The sequence below is a fragment of the Pongo abelii genome, chromosome 8 (assembly GCF_028885655.2).
Source record: "Pongo abelii isolate AG06213 chromosome 8, NHGRI_mPonAbe1-v2.0_pri, whole genome shotgun sequence".
Taxonomy (NCBI): domain Eukaryota; kingdom Metazoa; phylum Chordata; class Mammalia; order Primates; family Hominidae; genus Pongo; species Pongo abelii.
In genome coordinates this window covers 129023667-129044877 of record NC_071993.2, presented here as the reverse complement: position 1 = coordinate 129044877, position 21211 = coordinate 129023667, and the positions used below count along the sequence as shown (strand labels likewise).

Here is a 21211-nt window from a genome sequence, read left to right as displayed (position 1 = left end):
AATATTTGATTCATCCACCTGCCCCCCTTCCCCACCACCCCTCCCCCCGACCCCAGCCATGATGGCACAGGGAAACTGAGGTCACAGGTAAGCAGCAGACCGCGTCTGGACTCCACATCCCGCGCTCATCCTGCTCCACGGCAGGAAGCTCGTTCAACACACATGCACTGCGTGCCCATGTGGGTGCCAGGCTGCGGCTGTGTCCTGTGCAGGCAAAGGGACCTAGGGAAGATGCAGGTCCAGTGGGGTGGGAAAGTAGGGGCAGAAAACCAAGATTCTCACAGCCCTGCAGTGTGGAGTAAGAGAGAGCTCATTACACCTCTTGTCAAGGGAACAAAGGATCCCCGCCAGGCCCCTCTTGTGCACCCAGCGGTCCCCCCAGGCGCCTTGGAGACCCGGCCGGGCCCGTCGCCGGCCTCCAGCCACAGGCGTCGCTGTGCGCTCGCGCGGGCCCGGGAGCCGCGTTCCGCCGGGAGCAGGCGCTGGCGTAGAGCAGGGGTTTCAGTTTCTGGCGCGAACTTCCGCCGTACCGAAGTTGCACGGCGAATTGGCACTATGTCTGGGGACGGCAGCGGCCGCGGGCCCGAGGGCCGGGGCCGGGGCCGCGACCCGCATCGGGATCGCACCCGCTCCCGCTCCCGCTCGCGGTCCCCTTTGTCGCCCAGGTCCCGCCGCGGCTCTGCGCGGGAGCGCAGAGAGGCCCCAGAGCGCCCGACCCTGGAGGACACAGAGCCGTCGGATTCCGGGGACGAGATGATGGACCCGGCCAGCTTGGAGGCGGAGGCCGACCAAGGCCTGTGCCGCCAGATCCGCCATCAGTACCGGGCGCTCATCAACTCCGTCCAACGTAAGGCGGCGCCTCCGGGCGGCGCGGGCCGGGCCGGGCCGCCGTCCCCGCCCTGCGCCGGGCGCGGGGGGAGGGCACCGGAGGCAGGTGCCGGGCGCAGGCCCAGCGCGGCGTTAGTAGAGACGCGCCGGGTGCCAGCCCCTCGCCGCGCGCCGCACCTTAAATTGTTGACAAAGTGCTCCCACTTTGTGGCTGGAGCCGTGCGACCTTGGCGCGGGTCCCCGAGTGGCGGGCTGGAAAACCTGGAGGCCAGAGCCGTTCGCGGACTCGCCCGAGCCCAGCCAGCCAGTGGGGAGAGGCAGGACGCGGACTCCGCGTGCTTTGATTGCGCCCGGCAGTCCTCGGCGTGGGCTCCCGGCCTCGCAGCGGCAGCTGCAGCTGCAGCGGCACGCGAGAGCTGTCAAATGCACGTTCTCGGACCCCACCCGGACCCACGGAATCCGAATCTCTGGGTGGGTCCGCGCAACTGTGGAGTGGCCCTCCGGGTGATGGTGTGTGTTGCTTGCAAAGTTTGAGAACCACTCGGTTATGGAGCACTAAGAGGCTGCAGCCGGAGTCCAGCCCTTTGGGTTAAGGTTACAGGGAGCCAGGGTTTCCTTTTAAAATTCATGCTGCATAAAGGGTAGGGTGGCCTTTCTCCTTTTCCGGGCCATTTTGGTTAAAAAGATAAAGATATTCGAAGTAATTACTCAGAGCGCAGGGGCCGGGGCTTGGCTTTACTGTTGTAGGTGATAACCTTGTCAACTGCTTATTAGTGAATGCTGAGCAAGTTTCCCAAAGTTTGTATTTTTAAAAATAGAAAACCGTGAGGACATACTGAATGCCGGCGACAAATTAACAGAGGTCCTTGAAGAGGCTAACACTCTGTTTAATGAAGGTAATTTGTTATTTTATATGTTATTTCGTGTTTTATGATACTTTAATTAGTGTTATATAAGCGCCAAATTATTGACATAAAACAATTCCCACATTTGTAATAGTGCTTTCCCAGTTCGGGAACCGTTTCATTATAGCAATAATGCCATTTTTATTATGCACTTACCATATAATAAGGGCTTTACATGAAAATTTGGGGGTAGGTTCCGCAGTCTGTGTTAAGCCCCCAGTTGATTCTGTTGCCTGTTCAAGTTTGAGAACGTTATATGTGTTATCTTTTTTCTTTTTCTTGTGTTTACTGCCGTATCCCTAGTATACATTGGTTGAGTGGATGAATTACAGAACTGAGCTAGCCTCTGAAATACTGTTTCTTTTCCTGTCCCACTCTGTTTTGCCTTCCTCAGCTCCCTGCTATTGGTCTACCTCTTAAGTTTTGTCTTCCCTTCGCAGCCTGGACTCCCAGTCTCCTCACTGTTAGTCTTCCTTGACTTGACTCAATTATTCCCTTGATATTTACTGTGCATTTAGTCAGTTCTTTATCCCCACATCATTTCCCTCTAAGCTATTTCCAGTATTTAAAGCAATATTTTAGAGCAAAATTATTCACTCAGTGGAGCCCTAGGAGTTGCTCAGCAAACAACAGATGCTGGCATTCATGGATTTGATGGTCCCAGTTTGTAAAATAAATAAATAAATGAAAGGGGAAGGGAGTGGGGCAGGCAGGCACAGGATACTCATGGGAGATGAAGAAGGGGTCAACAAAAGGAAACAGTGGGGCTGAGGGGGTTGCTTAATCAGGCCCTGCAGGTAACAGAGAGTATGAAAAATAGTCTGGGAATACCTACACCTGCCGCCCAGGCTGGAGTGCAGTGGCATGATCTTGGCTGACTGCAACCTCTGCTCCCCAGGTTAAAGCGATTCTCCAGCTTCAGCCACCCGAGTAGCTGGAATTACAGGTGTGCACCACCATCCCCAGCTAATTTTTGATTGTTTAGTAGACACGGGGTTTCACCACGTTGCCCAGGCTGGTGTCAAACTTCGGAGCGCAAAGTGATCTGCCTGCCTCGGCTTCCCAAAGTGCAGGGATTGCAGGCATGAGCCGCTGTGCCCAGCCTGTTTCTCCATTAATTTAAATCTTTTTTTTCCATAGCTTTTCTTAAATCCCATGTCCTCTGTCAAGGCTTTTTTGAGCATCCATCCTCGGGTCATACCTGCTGCCTGTAGACTGTCCATTTGGGTGGCTTTGCTGGGGTTGCCTGTGAAGCCATACAGAGAGGCAAGAGCCTCCTAGTGCCAGCCTAGCACATGCCATGATTTTGGTTAGCAACTTCAGCAACTTACCTATTGCCGTTAGCAACTTACCTATTGCTTAGTAGCTTACTTATTGCTGTTCACAAACCACCATGCCAAGCACAGGGCCCTACATGTAGTGGGAATTTGATTTTTCTTACATGGGCACACATGATCATCGTGATTAGGATTGGGGGGGAAAAGTGAGTATTAGACATGACGGGTTTTGCTCAACTGGAGTTATTTAAGAGATTGTGATTCAGCTAATGGGAGGAGGAGAACTAGACAGAAAGCTGGCTTTTAGGAAGACTGGTCAGCTTTCATTAGAGATTTTGGTGAGTTGGGCACGGGAGAAAATTTGTTTTGTTTTTTTTTTTTTTTTTTTTTGAGATGGAGTCTTGCTCTGTCACCCAGGCTGGAGTGCAGTGACGCGATCTCAGCTCACTGCAAGCTCCGCCTCCCGGGTTCACGCCATTCTCCTGACTCAGCCTCCCAAGTAGCTGGGACTACAGGCACCTGCCACCATGCCCCGCTAATTTTTTGTATTTTTAGTACAGATGGGGTTTCACCGTGTTAGCCAGGATGGTCTCGATTTCCTGACCTCGTGATCCACCGGCCTTGGCCTCCCAAAGTGCTGGGATTACAGGCGTGAGCCACCGCATCTGGCCAGGAACACGTTTTAGAAGGAGACGTGTCAGTTGCCTATTGAGTTTTTTTTTTTTTTTTTTTTTTTGTTAGTCCAGTGGGAAATCCTGGTAAGTAGTTGGAAATGTAGGGAAAATATCTATGGATAATGTGTATTTTGTAATGTGAATATTTTCCTTCTTTTTTGAATAGTGTCCCGAGCAAGAGAAGCAGTCCTGGATGCCCACTTTCTTGTTTTGGCTTCAGATTTGGGCAAAGAGAAAGCAAAGCAGCTGCGCTCAGACCTGAGCTCCTTTGACATGTTAAGATATGTTGAAACTCTAGTAAGTTCAAAGCTACAGAGTCTGAATAAAAAATGTTCTGTTATATATTACATAATTATTTACTGTGCTCATATCCATATGCAGATGATTTTACTTCATTCTTCTTTTTTGGTCTGAGATTCCTCTATAGAGATCTTACCAAATTAAACAGATGAAAGTAGAGCCATGTGGTGGAATCTTGGGTGGGGGCTTGGAGTAAAAATCTCGTAGCATTCTGTCTTAAGATGCTGGGTGCTATGGTCATTTGCCAGTGGCCATTTTTCCTCTGCTCACTGGTGTTCTAGATCATTCTCGGTGACCTGGGACCTTTGTCTTGGGCTGGACAGAAGCCCACTCTGCGATGGCAGAGCTCAGCTGGAATTGACTTAGGCCTGGCGAGAGGGCATGTTTTGGTCTGTCTTTGAGAATATTTCAAAACCATATGAATACGATTGGGTTTTGCTTTTTTTTTTTTTTTCCCTTTGAAATGGAGTCTCGCTCTGTCACCCAGGCTGGAGTGCAGTGGTGTGATCTCGGCTCACTGTAAGCTCTGCATCCTGGGTTCACGCCATTCTCCTGTCTTAGCCTCCCGAGTAGCTGGGACTACAGGCGCCTGCCACCACGCCCGGCTAATTTTTTGTATTTTTAGTAGAAATGGGGTTTCACCATGTTAGCCAGGATGGTCTGGATCTCCTGATCTCGTGATCTGCCTGCCTTGGCTTCCCAAAGTGCTGGGATTACAGGCATGAGCCACCTAGCCCAGCCAGGTTTTGCTTTTTTTGGTTTTATGTTTTATTCACCTTTCTTTGTCTCTTGACAAGTTTGAATAGTGGTTACCTGCAATTCTAAAACTGTTCCTTGATGAATTTACCAAAAAAGAAAAAGCACACAGAGACTGACCTTGTATCTCACTTTGTTGTCTTTTTAAAAAATTCTGTTCTGGCTGGGGGCAGTGGCTCACGCCTGTAATCCCAGCACTTTGGGAGGCTGAGGCGGGTGGATCACCTGAGGTCAGAAGTTTGAGACCAGCCTGGCCACCATGGTGAAAGCCCATCTCTACTAAAAATAGAAAAATTAGCTGAGTGTGGTGGCAGGTGCCTGTAATCCCAGCTACTCGGGAGGCTAAGGCAGGAGAATCCCTTGAGCCCAGGAGGCAGAAGTTGCAGTGAGCCGAGATCGTGCCACTGCACTCCAGCCTGGGTTACAGAGTGAGACTCCATCTCAAAATCAATCAATCCGTCTATCAATCTGAGCCAACCTCTGTCCTAGCACAGATAGCTGCACCTCAGTATGAACATTGCATTTCTAACTGGATGTTTATGTTAAATGGTTATTAAAATAATTTAGTACTATGAGATCTGACCAGATAAAGTAATTTTTTTGTAAAGGCATGAGGCACAAGATTATTTCCAGTTTGTTTTTCAAACCTTTTCTTTTTTTTTTTTAAAAAACTTTTTTTTATTGTGAAACATAATGCACTTAGGAAAGTGCACTGTAATATACAGGTCAATAAAGTAACCATATATTGGTTATTTCTTTAAAAATTACTTTATCAGGTTAAGCTCTGTACTTTATTTTTTTATTTTTTGAGACAGAGTCTTGCTCTTGTTGCCCAGGCTGGAGTGTTGCCCAGGCTGGAGTGTTGCCCAGGCTGGAGTGCAGTGGCATGATCTCAGCTCCCCGCAACCTCCACCTCCTGGGTTCAAGCGATTCTCCTGCCTCAGCCTCCCAAGAAGCTGGCATTACAGGCGCCTGCCCCCACGCCTGGCTAATTTTAGTATTTTTAGTAGAGATGGGGTTTCGCCATGTTGGTCAGGCTGGCCTCAAACTCCTGACCTCGTGATCCACCCGCCTGGACTTCCCAAAGTGCTGGGATTACAGGCATGAGCCACCATGCCCGGCCAAGCTCTGTACTTTAAATAACATATCAAAATAAATTCTGGAGGTCTTAAAGCATTAACTATAAAACCTTAAATTAATAGTTGTCCAGTCTCTGGGTGGAGAAGACTTTCATATGTATAGCATCAAGTATAGACACCATAAGGAAAGACTGGTGGATCTCTCAGTCAGTTAAACAGACCAAAACTGCCACATCTGCCTACAAGGGTGCAGTGGTAGTTCGGGTGGCAAGGGAATGGAGAAGAGCTGGCCATAGCGCTCTGACCAGGCTCTTGTAGCCTTTCTTTTCTTTAAAGTCTGATTGCCTTTAATAGGGTTAAGCTCCCCAAGGGTTTTGTGATTATTGTTTATATATGATATTGCCATCATAATTGGATAACTTCTAGGCATTTTACAGTATAATGTAATAAAAATGTACTTTCATAAAAGTAAATTCAATATAACACATTTTCTGCAAGACAGTTTGAGATGAGAGAATTATTTGACTTCTGCCAACTCTTCCCAGGAAGGCAATTTTAAGATGAGCCATTCTCTCAGTGATGCCGGGCCATTGCTCTCTGGATATACTGAGATACAAGCTGAATAGAGATTTGTAGGAGGTTGGCAAAAAATTAAAATCTGAAAACCAGCTGAACTTCCTTGTGCTGTCTTGAAGCTTTTGATTTGGGATTTAATTTTATATTTATATGTTAGTGCAGCTTTACTAATACATGAACGATTGGTGATACAAAAATTCCCAGGGGGCTGAGTTCTGGCGTACCTAAATCCCTTTGGCTGCCAGTGGGCTAGAGCAGGGTTTCTGAGCACTGGCACTATTGATTGGCATTTTGAGCTGGGCATGTCTTTGTTTTGGGGGCCGTTACTGTGCATTATATGATATTTAACAGCCTCCATGGCCTCTACCCAGGATATGCCAGCAGCATATCAGTTGTGACACCCACAAATGTCTCCAGGTATTGCCAGAAGACCCCTGTGGGCAAGTATACCCAGGTTGAGAACCACTGGTCTAAATCATTTCACTTTCTCACCCAAAGGTTTTAAGTACATTGAGGAATGTTTTCTGCCAAAAAGAAGGTAGCTTTGAAAGTAGGACTTTAACTGTAAAGTTATCTTTACGGTAAGAAATTTAGCCAGCACGTTAAGACACTGAAAGCCGGCTTTGCGTCTGGCCTCTTAAAGGTTGAGTGATGCAGATTATTGGATGTGGAAAATGATTGCGTGTGGCTTAACTGGGTTTTTTGTTTTCCATCATTTTTGTAGCTCACACATATGGGTGTAAATCCGCTAGAAGCTGAAGAACTCATCCGTGATGAAGATAGTCCTGATTTTGAATTCATAGTCTATGACTCCTGGAAAATATCAGGCAAAACAGCAGAAAACACCTTTAATAAAACCCATACATTCCACTTTCTGTAAGATTATTTTAAAAATCCAACAGACCAGCTATTTGTGAACCTTAAATTGCTTTTTCTTGTAGGGACAAAAATTATTTGGTATTGTAGAGGTGACAGTCGTGATGCCATTGTTTGGAGACTTTTGAAACTTTGATATAAAAGTTCATAAACACTAGGCCGGGCGTGGTGGCTCACGCCTGTAATCCTAGCACTTTGGGAGGTGGATGCAGGTAGATCATCTGAGCTCAGGAATTCAAGATCAGCTTGGGCAACATGGCGAGAACCCATCTCTACCAAAAATACAAAAAATTAGCCCACTGTGGTGGCCCATGCCTGTGGTCTTGGCTACTTGGGAGGCTGAGGTGGGAGGATCACTTGAGCCTGGGAGGCAGAGATTGCAGTGAGCTGAGATTGCGCCATTGCACTCCAGCCTGGGTGACAGAGTGAGACCCTGTCTCAAAAAAAAAAGTCCGTAAACTCTAGATGTGGATGGAACCTTAAAGGATCTCTCATTCTGCTTTAGCAGAAAAGGCCAAGAACCTCTTTACCAGTGCTCTCTCCTGGCTGTGCTTCTAGCTCATGAGACTCTGGGTTTATCATCTTTAAAATCCTTATCGTATAGGAGGATGATACCTCCTACTGAGGGTATCTTACAAGTCTCCCAATGTCTAAATTGACATTTATTATAATACCCGGTTAGATGACCACTGACTTGTATTTGAAGATTACTTGTCACTGCCACATAAACTGCCCAGTTCATTTTTTAGATAGAACTCTGATTTAAAAAAAAAGATTTCTTCATATTTGAATGAAGTTGGCTTCTGTCTTAACTTCCTGGCATGGTCCTATGGAGAATTAAGAACAGCTCTTACTGGCTCTTCTCTAAGAGGACCTTCAAGTATATTGGTTTTGTTGCCCAATAGATACTTTAGGGTAGCCATCTGAGTTGTTCAGTCCTTCTTTAAGTGGTATAGCTCCTGGGCATTTGTCTTTTCTAATTTGTCTTTCTAAAAACCATTGAGATTGGTAGTAGCTCGGGTAGAAAGCCTTGGAGATGCCAATGTAGTAGTGTGGTGTGGGGTCTGGCATCTATTTTTAATAAGACTTAAGGTAACTCACGTGCCCAGAGCCATTTGTATATGTTCTATTTAATAGGATATAGACCAAACTTCTTCATCTTAGGATAAAGTCTAAACCTTTGTTTTTTGCTATTGTACTAAACTCATAAATCTTAGGTTATAAAGATAAAGCCTTAAACTTTATCTCATCATCCAGCCAAATTTCCAGACACAATGAAGTACTTAAAACTCTGTGTCTTTGTACTTGCTGTTCTCTTGGCCTCCAATTCCTTTTCATCTTTTCCATTCGGTAAAGTTTGTTTATCCCACAGGCCCCATCTTGGAAGCCTCCAGCAAATTCTCCAGACAGAGGTGTTAGCAGTGTAGGATCAGATTTCTCAACCACGTCACTCCCATGTCTGTGTAGATATCTCTGCCCAAGTGTTCTCATAGCACTTGAGAAGTACTCTCTAAGCACCCAGGATCTACCATGTTACTTTTTTTAATTTGATTAATTTCTTTTTTGATACTGCTCCTTGTGGAGCAGGAGTGTGCCCAGAGTAGCCCACCATGTTATATTGAAATGGATCTGTGTGCATAATGCAGCTGTCCATCTACATCGTATACTTTTGTCTCCTCAAGTGTAGGGACCACATGAGCCTTATTCTTGGGGCTTTGATCTCTACGTGATGCAGACTTACATCTATTACCGTAGCCCAAGTCTGCATGAGGGCAGAATCCAGAAGGAAAAGGAATCCCATGGCTGTGACTTGCCCTGTTATCCTAAGACAGATGTGTTCTGTAGTCCTGGGCTGGGAGCCTCTGCCTTGGCCTCCCCAGATCAAAGGCTTCTGACCCCACTGGAGCTTCCCCACATACATGTTCATCCTTCTCCTGCTCTTAGAAGTTGGCTTTGCAAAACAATAGGTTGGGTGGTAGGAAGATGTCACAGGCGTATTCACTGGCCTGCTGTACAGGGCAGTATGAAGGTGTCTGAGGAGGTATCTGGGGTTGAGTAAAGCTCCTAGGAGTTCTTTTAGAAATACAAAGAAGGCAGAAAGCCTGTCACAAACCTTACCAAGAGTCTTAGTCTGATGTCAGCTTGTATATCACTGATGTCTGGTCTGAAGTTGACTATACCATGCAAACTACTTTTAGTTAGTAAAATTAGTTTGTTCAACAAATAACAGGCAAAAACATAAATGAAAGCATGTTTTTCATTAGGTTGGGTTCAATATACGGAGAGTGCCCTGTGCCAAAGCCACGAGTTGATCGTCCAAGAAAAGTTCCTGTGATACAAGAGGAGAGGGCAATGCCTGCCCAGGTTTGTTTTAAAATGTTGCTTTTTAAAAAACACCTAAAAAGTTAAAATAGCTGTTAAAATAATGTGCATGCAATTTGGCCATTTTTTCTAAGCTTGCAGGTCTGGAGCCAGGTTTTGTCACTTAAATAATCATTTTATTTAAGCCTTTAAGCATTTTATTGGATTGGCTGCTTGTCTTTGTTTTAACTCATTTCTCTAGTTTTGATCAGTTCTCCAAAGCCAGGGTCAACCTCAGCACTGTCAACATTTAGGGCTAGATAATTGTTGGTTTGGGGAGCTGTCCTGTGCATTGTAGGATGTTTAGCAGCATCCCCAGCCTCTACCTGTTATATGCTAATAGCCCACCCCCACCCCTGAGTTGTGACAACCAAAAATGTCTACATATGACAACAAATATCCCCTGGGGAGGTAGGGGGAAAGTCACACCTACTCGAGAACCACTGTTTCTAAACTGCCCTTTTGTATTTTGCTATTTTATGTTCAACCTGAAAATGGTTAATTTGGTAATGTTACTCTTCTATTAAGAAATTGATATGAAAATGTTACTGAGGCCAGGCACAGTGGTTTACGCCTGTAATCCCAGCACTTTGGGAGGCCGAGGAAGGCAGATCACAGGGTCAGGAGTTCGAGACCAGCCTGGCCAATATGGTAAAACCCCGTCTCTACTAAAAATACAGAAATTAGCTAGGTGTGGTGGCAGGTGCCTGTAGTCCAGGCTACTCGGGAGGCTGAGGCAGGAGAATCAGGAACTTAGGAGGCAGAGGTTGCACTGAGCTGAGATCATGCCACTGCACTCCAGCCTGGGCGACAGAGTGAGAGTCCGTCTCAAAAAAAAAAAAAAAGGTTGCCCGAGTGTGGTGGCTTACGCCTGTAATCCCAGCGCTTTGGGAGGCCAAGGCGGGCAGATCCACCTGAGGTCAGGAGTTGGAAACCAGCCTGGCCAACATGGTGAAACCCTGTCTCTACTAAAAAGTACAAAAAATTAGCCAGATGTGGTGGTGGGTGCCTCTAATCCCAGCTACTCGGGAGGCTGTGGCAGGAGATTGCTTGAACCCGGGAAGCGGAGGTTGCAGTGAGCCGAGATGGTACCACTGCACTCCAGCCTGGGGCACAGAGCAAGACTCTATCTCAAAAAAAAAAAAGTTACAGAAACCAGAAAATCTGTATTTTTTTAAACCATAAATTTTTTTTTTTTTGAGTCTTGCCCTATCACCCGGGCTGGAGTGCAGTGGTGTGATCTTGGCTCACAGCAACCTCCGCCTCCTGGGTTCAAGCCATTCTCCTGCCTCAGCCTCCCAAGTAGCTGGGATTACCGGCGTGCACCACCATGCCCGGCTAATTTTTGTGTTTTTTAATAGAGACGGTTTCACCATATTGGCCAGGCTCATCTCGAACTCCTGACCTTGTGATCCACCTGTCTCAGCCTCCCACAGTGCAGGGATTACAGGCGTGAGCCACCGTGCCTGGCCTAAACCATACATTTTAAGATGGGGATATAAACTGCTAGCAGTCCCCAACAGAAGACATTTAGGCCAGGCACAGTGGCTCATGCCTGTAATCTAGGTGCTTTGGCAGGAGGATCACTTGAGGCCAGAAGTTTGAGGCCACCCTGAGCAACATAGCAAGACCTAGTATCTTTTTTTTTTTTGAGACGGACTCTCGCTCTGTCGCCCAGGCTGGAGTGCAGTGGTGCGATCTCAGCTCACTGCAGGCTCCGCCTCCCGGGTTCATGCCATTCTCCTGCCTCAGCCTCCTGAGTAGCTGGGAGTACAGGCGCCTGTCACCATGCCTGGCTAAGTTTTTGTATTTTTAGTAGAGACAGGGTTTCACCATGTTAGCCAGGATGGTCAGCAAGACCCCATATCTAAAAAAATTTTTTTTAATTAGCCAGGTGTCTTAGACAAGGTAGAATGAATTAAAAAAAAAAAAAATTAGCCAGGTGTAGTGGTGCATGCTTCTAGTCCCAGCTACTCAAGAAGCTGAGGTGACAGGATCTCTTGAGCACAGGAGTCTGAGGTTATAGTGAGCCGAGATCATGGAACTGCACTCTAGCCTGGGTGGCAAAGCAAGACCCTGTCTCAAAAAAAAAAAAAAAGAGTTTGGGTGTGCAAGAGAGAAGAAAAGGAGTTTGGGTGTACAAGAGAGAAGGAAACTTTAATAGGCCAGTAAGTAGGTCTGTCAGCTTGATAATGACTTTTTTCAGTTAAGAAGAATGGAAGAATCTCATCAAGAAGCAACAGAGAAAGAAGTAGAAAGAATCTTGGGATTGTTGCAGACATATTTTCGAGAAGATCGTAAGTGTAACACCATTCAAAGTGGAGCAATTTGTATTTATCTGTTCAGTGAGGTTACTTGTATTTAAAAGGCAATTTCAGCTGTATGTAATGTTTGAATAAATACATATGCATTTTATGAGGATTCTTCTCCCCTTTAGAAATTTCATGTGAAAACTTTGAAGTTAACGTTTTTATTTTTATCTTTAAAAGATGGGGATTTTTTTTGTTACAAAATGAAATATGCCATTCAAGTGAGAAATGTCAAAAGTACCTGTTCCACCTCCCCTCATTGTAAAATGTAATGTGTATATTTTCAGATTATTTTATCAGTTTTATACACACCTACCTAAATAGTTGGTTTTGACCGGGCGTGGTGGCTCACACCTGTAATCCCAGCACTTTGGGAGGCTGAGGCGGGCGGATCACCTGAGGTCGGGAGTTCGATACCCGCCTGACCAACATGGAGAAACCTCATCTCTACTAAAAAATACAAAATTAACCGGGTGTGGTAGTGCATGCCTGTAATCCCAGCTACTTGGGAGTCTGAGGCAGGAGAATCGCTTGAACCTGGGAGGCAGAGGTTGCGGTGAGCCGAGATCATGCCATTGCACTCTAGCCTGGGCAACAAGAGCGAAACTCCGTCTCAAAAAAAAAAAAAGTTTGTTTTTGTTTTTCTTTTTTTCCAAGCTAATCATAATACGCACATTCTTCTGCTATGTGACTTTTCCATGTGGACATTCTTCCATATTTCATATAGATCTCCCTTGTTTTGTTCACTGATTCCCATTATATGGCTGTACTGTAAATATATTTAACAGATCCTCCATTAATGGATGATTAAGTTCCTTTTTTTTTTTTTTTTTTTGAGACAGAGTCTCGCTCTGTCACCCAGGCTGGAGTGCAGTGGCGCAATCTTGGCTCACTGCAACCTCCGCCTCCTGGGTTCAAGCCATTCTCCTGCCTCAGCCTCCCAAGTAGCTGGGACTACAGGCACCTGCCACCACGCCTGGCTAATTTTTTTGTATTTTTAGTAGAGCCTGGGTTTCACCGTGTTAGCCAGGATGGTCTTGATCTCCTGACCTTGTGATCCACCCGCCTCGGCCTCTCAAAGTGCTGGGATTACAGGCGTGAGCCACTGCGCCCGGCCAAGTTCCTTTTTTTTTTTTTTTTTCTGAGACAGAGTCTCACTCTTTTCGCCCAGGCTGGAATGCAGTGGCACCATCTCAATTCACTGCAACCTCCACCTCCTGGATTCAAGCAATTCTCCTGCCTCAGCCTCCTGAATAGCTGGGATTACAGGCGCACGCCACATCTGGCTAATTTTTTTTCTGTATTTTTAGTAGAGACACGGTTTCGCCATGTTGGCCAAGCTAGTCTTGAACCCCTGACCTCAGGTGATCTGCCAGCATCGGCCTCCCAAAGTGCTGGAATTACAGGCGTGAGTGCCATGCCCAGCTGGATGATTAAGTTCTTTATAGCATTTTACTCTTGTATAAATTGCTGAAGTAAAAAATCTTAGTATGTAATTTTGTGCACTTACACTTGTATTTCTGTAGCACAGCTTCTTAGAGGTGGTTCCAGGTCAGTGGGCATACGTTTTTAGTAGAGATGCCAAATTGGCCTCCAGAAGGGTTGGATTGATTTGCACTCCTGCAGCAGGATGAGTACAAATCCTTTCTTTGTCTCTGGCTAATGCTAGAGTGTACTGATATTAATGATAAGCAAAAATCAAATTTTTTTTCTCTTTTTGTCTATAGCTGATACCCCAATGTCCTTCTTTGACTTTGTGGTTGATCCTCATTCTTTCCCCCGTACAGTGGAAAACATCTTTCATGTTTCCTTCATTATACGGGTAAGATTAAAGATTATTTTTCTAATTGCTTTTATATGCTTTTAAAAGGATACATAAGAAAAGCTGTAGAAGGGAGCTGGCAAAGGTATCTGTATACACTAGCCAGTATATGTTTCAGACGCATTGTAGCAAAACATTAATTGGCATAATAGGTAGAAGAAGCTAGCTAAAATTGTATGTGCTTGCTTTTATGTTTTAGACATTACTTAGAGAAAGAATTGGAAAAATATGAATATGGAACTTTAGATTAGATAATAGTATGGTATAAATGTTAAATTTCCTGAATTTGATAGTTGTCATGTTGTATAATATCCTTGTTCTCAAGAAATACACACTGAAAGATTAGGGAAAAGAAGCAGGCCGCCTATCATTCTCACTTCATTCATAAATAATAACATGTAGAGTGATAAACATGGTAACTAACACTTTAATGACTGATGAATATGGGTAAAGGATATATGCCATGTGTTTATAGTAGTCTTACAGCCCTTTAAGCCTGAAATTATTTCAAAGTTGGTTTTAAAATATGTACCATGGAAATTTGCTTTAGACTATCTTTAATCTTACTTCAGGTTGCATTCCCACATGTAAAATGAATTTGATTTTAACCTTAGAGAAAAGCTTATGTCTACCAGCGTATTTTCTCAGAAATAATAACAAAGGCATATTTTGCCAGTGGTCACAGTGACAGAATTATGCAGAATAAAATGTGGAGTATTCCAAAATATGTATAAATCAGTTAAAGAGACAAGATGAGTTTCACTTAAGAGATTCTCAGGATGGAGGCTGTGTCTGGGTGAAAGAGCTGATTAGTAACCCAAAGATACCCTGTGTAAACAAAAGATACTAGGGAAGTCTTACCTATATCATCACCTTATTATTGCTATGGTGTAATTTGATTTTCTGAGATACTGAATTTTCTGAGTAATTTTTTCCATCTAGTGATTATAGGTTTGAGTCTTAAATGTTTGTCTTCTCCTAAAATCATGTTTTCGTTTTAGGATGGTTTTGCAAGAATAAGACTTGACCAAGACCGACTGCCAATAATAGGTAAATGATATTATGTTTGGAAAAATTAGTTTTAGAGAAAATATATTTGTTAGTAGAATTTAAGTATTTTACTAAATGTAAATGAATTTTCAATGTAGATTAACTTTTACAATATTGTATCTTCCTCAACTACCTGAATATACTGAAAACATGGCCAGCGTCTACAATTTTGATGGATTCATCTATATCATTGATTAAACATCTGCTGTAAATATTAACAAAGAAATGATATAATTTCCCTCAGATCTTAATTTAGAAAGTTGGTGATTGCAGTCATTTTTGTAGTATCCCTCTTTCTAATCACGTTTTGTCAAATGCCAGCACCTTCTTTTCTCCTTGAGGTTCTATGAATCTTTCATTCTTCCCTGAATAATTTCACAGTCTCCATTACTCATGTCGTCCTAAGGTCTCCTGTGGAGAGTGAATATTTCCATCGCACTTACTTGCTACTTTCAATGTTCTCAATGTCCTATTGGACTCACTAGGGCTTAGCTCTGTGGTTGACACATAGATATGCAGATTTTCAAATGTCTGGAATGTGTTACTCTACTACATGTTTTTTGAAATGGAAACAGATGGGATGACTGGCTACTGTAATAATACTACAGCAGCTCCATAATGCATGAAATCCTAAAAAGTATGTAATATTATAAGTATCTTTTCAATACAGGTTTCATTGCTATTATTCATCAGCTTCCGTTTAGATTACCTGTTCCGATTTAATAACCTTTGATAAATTTGAAAAATTTGTCTTTCAAACAGAGCCTGTTAGTATTAATGAAGAAAATGAGGGATTTGAACATAACACACAAGTTAGAAATCAAGGAATTATAGCTTTGAGTTACCGTGACTGGGAGGTAAAGCTCTGCCTGTTGCCCCTGCATAGTTCTGACTCTGCCTTCACTTGCAGTAAACCCAATACCTAAATGTTCATTATTGTCTGCCAGGAGATTGTGAAGACCTTTGAGATTTCAGAGCCTGTGATTACTCCAAGTCAGAGGCAGCAGAAGCTAAGTGCTTGATGCTAGCTGAAGGTAACCTTTTCAATGAGATGGCTACACAGTTCTATTAAAGTTCATTTGGCAATCCAAAGTATCCTTTTTCCCCATTCCAGTGAAATCTGGATTTTTGCCTCCCTGTAGTGCCCCATTCTTAGAACTGTGTGTAACAGGTGAGAAAGGCATAGTGGTTCTGCGTTCCTTTCTCTGGATTGATTAAATTTGTGCTGTTAAGATTTGCAGCTGAGGCCAGGCGTGGTGGCTCATGCCTGTAATCCCAGCACTTTGGGAGGCCGAGGCAGGCGGATCACGAGGTCAGGAGTTTGAGACCAGCCTGACCAACATGGTGAAACCCCATCTCTACTAAAAATACAAAAATTAGCTGGCGTGGTGGCACACACCTGCAATCCCAGCTACTCAGGAGGCTGAGGCAGGAGAATCGCTTGAACCCGGGAGGCGGAGGTGGCAGTGGCCGAGATCGTGCCACTGCACTCCAGCCTGAGAGACAGAGCAAGACTCCGTCTCAAAAAAAAAAAAAAAAAAAAAGACTTGCAGCTGAAAGAAGCAGTACAGGATTGTTCTTGGTTTGGTGGGTTTTGTTTTTGTTTTTAATAAAAAATAGGGAAGGGGTCTCACTATGTTGCCCAGGCTGGTCTCAAACTCCTGGGCTCAAGGGATGCTCCCATCTCAGCTTCCCAAAGTGCTGGGATTATAGGTATGAGCCACCACACCCAGCTGCTGCTTTTCCCCCCAACAAACTGGTAAATTAGGTAGGTGAAATATTCAATCCTCTCATCCATGTTGTTGTTCACTATCCCATTAGATTTGCTTAAAAGTACAAAGCAGAAAAGGAGGATTAGGATAGAATTACCTTAGAATAATGTTGGTAAATTGGCATTTCTAAAATTTGTATTAGGCTATGAAAGAATTCTTCATTTTTATGAAGGGTAACATTTCTAGAAAGAAATCTTAATAATGATCTGACATTTTGTAGTGCAGACAGTTGTGGGTGGGAATCAGAAGACCTAGATTCTATTGGCTATGCCCCTTACTTTATTTATTTATTTTTGCCCCTTACTTTAAAACCTTGGGCAAGTCACTTAATCTCACTCAACTTCTTTTTTTTTTTTTTTGAGACAGTCTTGCTCTGTCACCCCCAGGCTAGAGTGCAGTGGCACGATCTCAGTTCACTGCAATCTCTGCCTCCCGGGTTCAAGCAGTTCTCCTGCTTCAGCCTCCTGAGTAGCTGGGATTACAGGCACCTGCCACAGTGACCGGCTAATTTTTCTATTTTTAATAGAGATGGGGTTTCATCATGTTGGTCAGGCTGGTCTTGAACTCCTGACCTCGTGATCCACCCGCCTCGGCCTCCCAAAGTGCTGGGATTACAGACGTGAGCCACCGTGCCTGGCCTCAACTTCATTTTTTTTTTAATCTATAAATACATCTATAAAATGGGAAGATTTTCAAGCTAGATCATTGCTAAGGATTTTTTTCTGGCTCAAATTTTCTGATTTTGAGCATTAAAATAAACTTTTTTGTACTTAATGTAAGCACTTAATATGTGCTTCAATTAATTGAAATACTTTTGTTCCAAGTTGTAAAAATATTTTAAATGAAAGAAGAGAATAGGCCGGGCGCGGTGGCTTACACCAGTAATCTCAGCACTTTGGGAGGGTGAGGCAGGCGGATCACGACGTCAGGAGATCGAGACCATCCTGGTTAACACCGTGAAACCCCGTCTCTACTAAAAAGTACAAAAAAATTAGCCAGGCGTGGTGGCGGGCACCTGTACTCCCAGCTACTCAGGAGGCTGAGGCAGGAGAATGGCGTGAAACTGGGAGGCGGAGCTTGCAGTGAGCCTGAGATTGTGCTACTGCACTCCAGCCTGGGTGACAGAGTGAGACTCTATCTCAAAAAAAAAAAAGAAGAAGGGAATAAATATGGAATAAATATAAGATATATAATGTGGATTACCCTGGGCCCTACTCACTGAGGAGGGCTAATTGTTGGATTTCATTTATGTATATTATATGAACTTTTGGTTTATCATTTATAAACTGTTAACCAGCTATTCTTCCCCTTTTTAGGACTCAAATGGATAGTGAAGTCCAAAACGGAAAGCAGCATGTATTGTACATATTGTATGATTCAACATTTTTAAAGGCCGATTGTTTTTAGTAAAATGTAGCTTTTGATAGTTAATAAATTTGTCATGGTTGTCTTTGATTAAAGGAAACTCACTGCCATATTCACAAATAATTGTAGTTGCTCTTTATTTTCTAATTATTGGAGAGTGTCTCCTTTGTCTATTCCTGTCCCAGTGAAAGTTTTACTTAGGTTGTTAATGCCCTATGGACCACTATGATTCCTGTTACTTCTTTTTTGCCACAAAGCTAGCTAGTCAAGTCAACAAATAGGTTGTATCATATGAAACTGTTGTTTTTATAGGTAAAATATGGTCAAATATGAGTAATTTCCTATGATTCAGCCTCTGATTTACACACAAGAAACTGTTAAATCCTCTGGCAAGCCAGGCTAGACTATTTTCCCCAGCAACATCAGCCCTGGTTCCATCTTACCAGCAGCTACTCCATGCTTCTCATCTTGGCTGTGCTTTCAAGTCTAGTCAGTTTCTTCTCCCAGTGCCCACTTTGCTATTTCATGTTTTCTCACTGCTTCCCTCTGGCATCAGGGGTAGAGGCGTCTTTTCTGTGGAAGAGTCTGGGCTCCAGTGCTTCCTGCTTCCTAGGGGAGTCTGCTCTCTCAGTCATCTCCTTGACCTGTGTCTGGAGTTTTCCCTTCAACCAAGCCCATCTCTGATTTAAAAACCGTTACCGTGACCCTCTTCAAGCTGCTATCCTATCACCTCTTTAATGAGAATCATTGTCTCCCCTCATGTCAGTCCATGGCAGTGTGGCACCTCCTTTCCCACTAATCGAGTCTGTTTTATGCCAGATTTCCTAATTCCTTTCCAAATTGTTAACTCCAGTGGATACATGGCTGTGCATTTGACACTTGGGAGATCTATGCCTTGAAACTGTGGATCCTTGATGTCTGTTGCTTTCCCTGGTTCCCCTTTCATAGTCACTGTCATCGTTTATGCTGACATTTACACCATGAATAGTCTGACAACTTTGATGTCTAAACTTCTTGAAAATGTTACAGATACATGCAATCAATTGCTCACTGGACAGCTTGTGGGTTATTTTAGACATGTACAAAACAGCCCTTCAAATCTCCCTATAAGACCTATACTGGCACTTTTACGACTTTATTTTCTCAGATGGAAAACTAGGATTGCCCCCACCCTCCAGGTCCTTACCTTAACCAGTCACTAATCCCCATCTGGTCTCTTCTCTCAGTTTGCTCAGGTTACTACCACAGACTCCAATCTGTTATCGCCTACTTCTGTCCTTCAGGTCTCTTCTGCTTCTTCAGAACCACTTGTCATATTACTCGGATTTCCCATTGCCTTCAAGATTGAAAAAAATCTGAACTCTTCAGTGATATTCAAAGCCTCGAATGCTCAGGTCCTTTACCTACATTTCCAGGCCTGCTTCCTCAGGACTCTAAACTCTAGCATTTCTTTTTTTGTTAAACAGCTTTATTGAAATATAATTCACACCGGGTGCGGTGGCTCACGCCTGTAATCCCAGCACTTTGGGAGGCCGAGGCAGGCGGATCACCTGAGGTTGGGCGTTCAAGACCAGCCTGTCTCTACTAAAAATACAAAATTAGCCGGGCGTGCTGGTGCATGCCTGTAATCCCAGTGACTTGGGAGGCTGAGGGAGACTCGCTTGAACCAGGGAGACAGAGGTTGTGGTGAGCTGATATTGTGCCATTGCACTCCAGCCTGGGCAACAAGAGTGAAACCCTGCCTCAAAAAAAAAAAAAAAAAAATGTATATATACACACACACACACACACACACACACACACACACACACATATATAAAATATATTTTATATATATAATTCACATACCTACAATTTCTATGTAAACTGTATAAATTATGTTTCATCTATTCACAGGGCGTAGCAACCATTACCACAATCTAATTTTTTAACATTTTTGTGACCCTGAATCCATTAGCTGTCACTCTACCTCACCTACCATTCTGACCTCTTACCTCTAAGCAACCACTAATCTACTTTCTGTAAATTTGCCTGTTCTAGACATTGCTCATAAATGGAATTATACAACATGTAGTCTTAACACCATAACTTTCTAAGTTCTTGTCTAAAGTTGCCCCCCTCTTTGTCTTTCATTTTTCTACTTTCTACTTGTTTCAAACTTTCCTAATTTGAGAAACTTAAAAGTGGTTACATTTTGCAAACCAAGGCTATGTTGCTTTTCATTTTGTACCTTTTCGTAACTATTGAATTTTCTTTTTTTTTTTTTGGGAAGGAGTCTTGCTGTGTCGCCCAGGCTGAAGTGCAGTGGTGTGATCTCGGCTTACTGCAAGCTCCGCCTCCCAGGTTCATGCCATTCTCCTGCCTCGGTCTCCTGAGTGGCTGGGACTACAGGTGCTCGCCACCATGCCTGGCTAATTTTTTTGTATTTTTAGTAGAGAACGGGGTTTCACCGTGTTGGCCAGGATAGTCTTGTTCTCCTGACCTCGTGATCTGCCCACCTCAGCCTCCCAAAGTGCTGGGATTACAGGTGGGAGCCACCGCGCCCGGCCAACTATTGAATCTTCTAACCTGTACTTTTTACTTTTTAAAGTTATCAACAGTGGCCAGGGCAGTGGCTCACACCTGTAATCCAGCATTTTGGGAAGCTGAGGCGGGTGGATCACTTGAGGTCAGGAGTTCAAGACCAGCCTGGCCCACATGGTGAAATCCTTTATTAAAAAATACAAAATTAGCCGGGCATGGTGGTGGGCACCTGTAATCCTCAGAGGCTGAGGCAGGAGAATTGCTTGAACCCGGGAGGTGGAGGCTGCACTGAACCGAGATTGGGCCACTGCACACCAGCCTGGGCGACAGAGTGAGACTCCATTTCAAAAAAGTAAAGATAAAATAATCAACAGTGGTTATTATGAGCTACTTTTTCTTTAAATTTCTGAACTGAAAAATACATGTTATATTTTATTTTATTTTTTGAGATGGAGTTTCACTCTTGTCTCCTAGGCTGGAGTGCAATGGCGTGATCTTGGCTCACTGCAACCTCTGCCTCCCGGGTTAAAGGGATTCTCCTGCCTCAGCCTCCTGAGTAGCTGGGATTACAGGCGCCTGCCACCACTCCTGGCTAATTTTTGTATTTTTAGTAGAGACAGGTTTCACCATGTTGGCCAGGCTGGTCTCAAACTCCTGACCTCCGGTGATCCACCTACCTCGGCCTCCCAAAGTGCTGGGATTATAGGCGTGAGCCACTGCACCCGGCCATGTTATCTT

General features: G+C 44.1%; 1 protein-coding gene across 2 annotated transcripts; it reads left to right on the top strand.

Moving 5' to 3' along the window:
- The first annotated feature begins 441 nt into the window (after positions 1-441).
- Positions 442-18073, top strand: NSMCE4A (NSE4 homolog A, SMC5-SMC6 complex component). 2 transcript variants are annotated; one of them, XM_003780646.5, is made up of 11 exons: positions 442-847; positions 1647-1724; positions 3851-3981; positions 7120-7271; positions 9536-9635; positions 11839-11929; positions 13669-13763; positions 14765-14813; positions 15576-15670; positions 15761-15847; positions 17902-18073. In XM_003780646.5, exons 1-10 carry the CDS (start codon positions 556-558, stop codon positions 15833-15835), a joined length of 1158 nt encoding a protein of 385 aa, XP_003780694.2. In that variant the 5' UTR covers positions 442-555; the 3' UTR covers positions 15836-15847; positions 17902-18073. The 2 variants fall into 2 exon arrangements, with proteins under 2 accessions (XP_003780694.2, XP_054378942.1); XM_054522967.2 differs by lacking the exons at positions 13669-13763; positions 14765-14813; positions 15576-15670; positions 15761-15847; positions 17902-18073 and adding an exon at positions 13092-13606 and having other exon boundaries at positions 467-847; positions 11839-11933.
- Positions 18074-21211: the final 3138 nt, after the last annotated feature.

What these genes read in the sequence shown, in the direction of transcription:
- NSMCE4A (XM_003780646.5), top strand. Translation starts at nt 556, where the DNA reads ATGTCTGGGGACGGCAGCGGCCGCGGGCCCGAGGGCCGGGGCCGGGGC. An exon ending in ACCCATACATTCCACTTTCT is followed by an intron (nt 7,272 to 9,535) that starts GTAAGATTATTT and finishes GTTTTTCATTAG; the next exon opens with GTTGGGTTCAATATACGGAG. An exon ending in AGACCGACTGCCAATAATAG is followed by an intron (nt 14,814 to 15,575) that starts GTAAATGATATT and finishes TCTTTCAAACAG; the next exon opens with AGCCTGTTAGTATTAATGAA.